At 38.1% G+C, this 4,497-nt stretch overlaps 4 protein-coding genes across 4 annotated transcripts; all 4 read left to right on the top strand.

Moving 5' to 3' along the window:
- Positions 1–972: 972 nt before the first annotated feature.
- On the top strand, positions 973–1,311 carry TM35_000192530 (peptidyl-prolyl cis-trans isomerase; the record flags this gene model as incomplete). Its single annotated transcript, XM_029026751.1, has 1 exon — positions 973–1,311. The coding sequence occupies one exon, from the start codon at positions 973–975 to the stop codon at positions 1,309–1,311; it is 339 nt and encodes a 112-aa protein (XP_028882075.1).
- Positions 1,312–1,723: 412 nt separating this feature from the next.
- On the top strand, positions 1,724–2,515 carry TM35_000192520 (putative aquaporin; the record flags this gene model as incomplete). Its single annotated transcript, XM_029026750.1, has 1 exon — positions 1,724–2,515. The coding sequence occupies one exon, from the start codon at positions 1,724–1,726 to the stop codon at positions 2,513–2,515; it is 792 nt and encodes a 263-aa protein (XP_028882074.1).
- Positions 2,516–2,951: 436 nt separating this feature from the next.
- Positions 2,952–3,401, top strand: TM35_000192510 (centrin; the record flags this gene model as incomplete). Its single annotated transcript, XM_029026749.1, has 1 exon — positions 2,952–3,401. The coding sequence occupies one exon, from the start codon at positions 2,952–2,954 to the stop codon at positions 3,399–3,401; it is 450 nt and encodes a 149-aa protein (XP_028882073.1).
- A 489-nt stretch (positions 3,402–3,890) lies between these two features.
- TM35_000192500 (centrin) lies at positions 3,891–4,340 on the top strand (the record flags this gene model as incomplete). The annotated part of the gene is made up of 1 exon (XM_029026748.1): positions 3,891–4,340. The coding sequence occupies one exon, from the start codon at positions 3,891–3,893 to the stop codon at positions 4,338–4,340; it is 450 nt and encodes a 149-aa protein (XP_028882072.1).
- Between the last annotated feature and the right edge of the window lie 157 nt (positions 4,341–4,497).

The raw sequence follows: 4,497 nt of genomic DNA, 5'->3' as shown, positions 1-4,497 counted from the left end.
GAGCGGGAAGCGGGATAAAAGGGCTTCTCAGCACTTCCATTTCGTTAGTTTCTGTTATGTATTAGCAATCATCATCGGGAAAAGATTTGATAGAGATATGTAAATAATGCATCAAAACTTGTTTGAACAATCATGGAAACAAAATATTTTTCTCTTGTGTTTTATTTCTTTAAAGAGGGAGTAAGGCTAGGGTATTCCATATTAAATGTTTTTTGACATTTCAGAATCCTCCCCTCTTATCTTTTTTTTTCTTTTTTGCTTTTTGCAACATCTGTTGCACAACGATTTGTGTCGTTATCGCCTCCCTTTGCAGCGCTCGGTGAGTGTATAAGACCATGGAAGAAAGGGATTGTGCAAAGAATTCACCGAAGGAGAAAAGAAGAAAAGCGAAGCAGAAACAAGAATAGCAAAGAAAAGCGAATAAACGAAGAAAAAAAAAAAAAAAACACGAAAAAACAAACAATATATCATACCACGTACTGAGGAATTGTGATACAGAATCGTTAAAAAAATTCTACTGGAAAACGTTTGGTGACAAAGCTATCTAAACACAGGGATGCCACTTTAAAATTTTTTTGGGGCTTGAAATATGAAATACGATGCAAATAATAATCTCTTGATATACTCTACTGTACATAAGTGCTTGAAATCAGCGACGCTATCTTTGTTTATTATTTATCCTTTCCATCCAATTTCGCTTCTTTTGTTAACTCTTTTTTTTCTTTTGGTTCTAGAAATAGAGCAGACACCAGGAATTTCTCCTTGGTTTAGTACCTTTCCCATCAGAAAGGGATTGACCTTGGGAGAGAAGAAGAAAGCACAGGTGACACATTCCTTCCAAGTAATTTGAACGAAAAAGGAAAAAGATACAGTTGTGTTAGAAAGGAAAACAATTAAAAAAGTAGAACACTTAAAAAAGAAAAAAAAACCGAGAATCAAAGGGGTAGTGGAAGGTATATATTCAAGGAGGTAATGCCCGCGAATGACTGTGTTCTGATGGACAAGATTATTGAGGGAGATGGGAAAACTATCCCACGCAAAGGCAGCATTGTGACCCTTGATTATGTTGGTTTTTTGCCAGATGGTAGAAAGTTTGACTCCACTATTGAGCGTGGAAGGCCATTTGTTTTTCGTGTGGGTTGTGGGGAGGTTATAAAGGGATGGGACGAAGGAATTGTGCAGATGTCAAAAGGAGAGCGAAGCCGACTCACCATGCCCCCCACTTTGGCTTTTGGTTCCACCGGATTCCCTGGTATGATTCCTCCTGACACCACCATCGTATTTGAAGTGACACTATTGGATGTAGCTTAGGGCCAGGTTTGCGGCAACTACGCATGTAAACTTGCACCAGAAGAAAGGAGTTGCAGATGTGCCAATGCCTTTCTTCTTCTTTTTTTTCTCTCTCTCTCTTTTTCTCTCTCCCTTCTTTCACAGAGAATCTCTGGAAATTGATTCAAACCTGGCATCTGTATGAATCACGAAAGTGGGGATAATCCAAAAAAAAAAAAGGAAAAAAAAAGACAATATAATTACAAAAGAATAATTTTCTTTTTTCTTGGGGAAAAATAAAGCATAGTATATGTGTATTTGTGTGACTTCAATTCTCTTTGCTTTTTTACTTTTTTATTTATTCTCGAAAGCTTCTCTTTCCATTACAAGAATATTGACTAAGAAAAAGAAATCTCCCTTCCCCCCACAAAAAAAAAAAGGAGTAGGGTAAAAAATGATGTCAGATGATGCTACAAAGGCGGAGCCAGTGCCCCAGGTTGATAGTGGAAGGACTACTCTTAACCCATCTGGTGGTGTGAGCAAATTTGCCTTTCTACGACGTTGCTACTTTAACGCATTTTTCTCCGCGGTGATTGTGGAATTTATAGGAACGTTCTTGTTGGTTCTTACAGTGCCACTTAGTAGTATAAATAACGCAGAGATGGCCCCATTTTCTGTAGGGTTTATGCTTATGTCGTTGGTCTTTTCCTTCGGTTATATGAGTGGCGGTCACATGAATCCAATGGTCTCTTTTGCTGTATTTCTTAGCTCTGCCAATTTCGGAAAATCTCGTATGCTCTTTTACTTTATAGCACAAATGCTTGGTGGGGTGGCAGCGGCCTTTTATTGTGTATTAATTCATGGTAATGATTTCCCAGTACCTAACATGGGTTTGGACTTTGTGCAAATGTTACGAGGTTTTCTGGCCGAAAGTATCTTTACTTTTATTTTGACTTCTGTCGTTCTACATGTTGCAACTAGCAAGCAACGGAATAACAATTTTTATGGTTTCGCGATTGGTTCTGCAGTTCTTGTGGGTGGTTTAACATGTGGTTCCATTTCTGGTGGGTCCTTCAATCCTGCTGTTGCCACTTCGTTGATAGTCGTCCGTTGTTTTGTATCGTTTTCAGAGACAGGATGTACTCCAATGGCATCACTATGGGTTTATTGGGCATCCGAAGCAGTTGGGTCAATCACCGGCACAATATTATATCTCGCAGTTCAAAATGTGGAAGAACGATTTTAATAGAGTGATAGGAAAATATAGTAAGTGAGTTTTCAAAGTAGCTTGTGATAAACGTTTTTTTTTTCTTTTTTTTACTCTCATTGCACCTTACATTGTCTTTGGGGAATCAAGAGATAAAGAGAGAGAGAGAGAGAGAAGTGTGTGAAGAGTGGGATTGATTTATTATGTGGACGCGATCGTTTAGCTAATAAAATATGGGTGTGTATGCCATATTATTATTATTATTATTATTATTATTATTATTATTTTTTTTTTTTTTTTTTTGATTTTTGTATTCAATCGGTGAAGGTCCTTCTCACTTCAAAATTTCCTCTTAATCCTCTTATTTATTCTTACCCTCTTATGGAAATAGAGGTTTTCAGTAGTTCTTCTACAGTCTTTTTTTTTTTGAAATTATTTTTCTTGTTTGAGAGCAGCACAAACACACTGATACATAATGGCCGCACTTACTGATGAGCAAATCCGAGAGGCGTTCAACCTTTTTGATGCTGACGGCTCCGGCGCTATTGATGCAGAAGAAATGGCACTGGCAATGAAGGGACTTGGCTTTGGTGATCTGCCGCGGGACGAGGTGGAACGTATGATCCGCACAATGGATACAGATGCCAATGGTCTGATTGAATACGGTGAGTTTGAACGTGTGGTGAAGTCACGTATGGCTCAGAAGGACTCACCAGAAGAGGTACTGAAGGCATTTCAATTATTTGACCTTGATAAGAAGGGAAAGATTTCATTTGAAAACCTGAAGGAGGTGTCGAAGCTATTGGGTGAGAATCCCGGCGATGACGTACTGCGTGAGATGATTGCTGAGGCTGATGAAGATGGTGACGGTGAAGTGTCCTTTGAGGAGTTTAAGAACGTTATGATGCAAATGCGTGGAAAGTAGATGTGTTAACAGGAGGAAAAGTTGTTGGGACTTTGAGGCTATTCAAACCCCATCGTACCTCATTGCGTATTATTGTAGAGCATCATTAATTATCTGCTTATAGGAAAATATCGGAGGTTTTTGTTTTTTAGAGATATGAGCGAATCTACATATACTCATTATTATTATTATTATTATTATTTATTTATTTATTTATTTATTTATTTTTAGTGAGGGTACAGTCAGGATATCACAGAGTGAGATAAGCTTGACTCATGTACGCTAAAATATGAATCCTATTTTTTGCATGATGATGGGAAAAAACATCTTGACTCAACTTTCCCCTTTTTTGCTTTTTTGCTTTTTTTTTTTATTTTTACTTATTTTTCGTATGTTGTTTTAGATTATTCTTTGCTACCAGAAAGTGAATTTTTCAATAGTTCTTCTACAGTCTTTTTTTTTTGAAATTATTTTTCTTGTTTGAGAGCAGCACAAACACACTGATACATAATGGCCGCACTTACTGATGAGCAAATCCGAGAGGCGTTCAACCTTTTTGATGCTGACGGCTCCGGCGCTATTGATGCAGAAGAAATGGCACTGGCAATGAAGGGACTTGGCTTTGGTGATCTGCCGCGGGACGAGGTGGAACGTATGATCCGCACAATGGATACAGATGCCAATGGTCTGATTGAATACGGTGAGTTTGAACGTGTGGTGAAGTCACGTATGGCTCAGAAGGACTCACCAGAAGAGGTACTGAAGGCATTTCAATTATTTGACCTTGATAAGAAGGGAAAGATTTCATTTGAAAACCTGAAGGAGGTGTCGAAGCTATTGGGTGAGAATCCCGGCGATGACGTACTGCGTGAGATGATTGCTGAGGCTGATGAAGATGGTGACGGTGAAGTGTCCTTTGAGGAGTTTAAGAACGTTATGATGCAAATGCGTGGAAAGTAGATGCATTGGTATATGTTTGCGAAAGATGGTGATGTGCTGAAGGACACATGAATATAGATGTTGGTTCTTTTGTTTCTGTATTTCTTTCCAATGGTGCCCGTCTTTTTTTTTTCAACTTAGAGATTTATTTCATTTTTTTTTTTTTTTTTTTTTTTTT

Source organism: Trypanosoma theileri (genome assembly GCF_002087225.1).
Source record: "Trypanosoma theileri isolate Edinburgh chromosome Unknown TM35_Tth_19_V1, whole genome shotgun sequence".
Classification (NCBI taxonomy): Eukaryota; Euglenozoa; class Kinetoplastea; order Trypanosomatida; family Trypanosomatidae; genus Trypanosoma; species Trypanosoma theileri.
The sequence above is the reverse complement of the archived record's forward strand: the minus strand, read 5'-3'. Positions and strand labels throughout refer to the sequence as shown.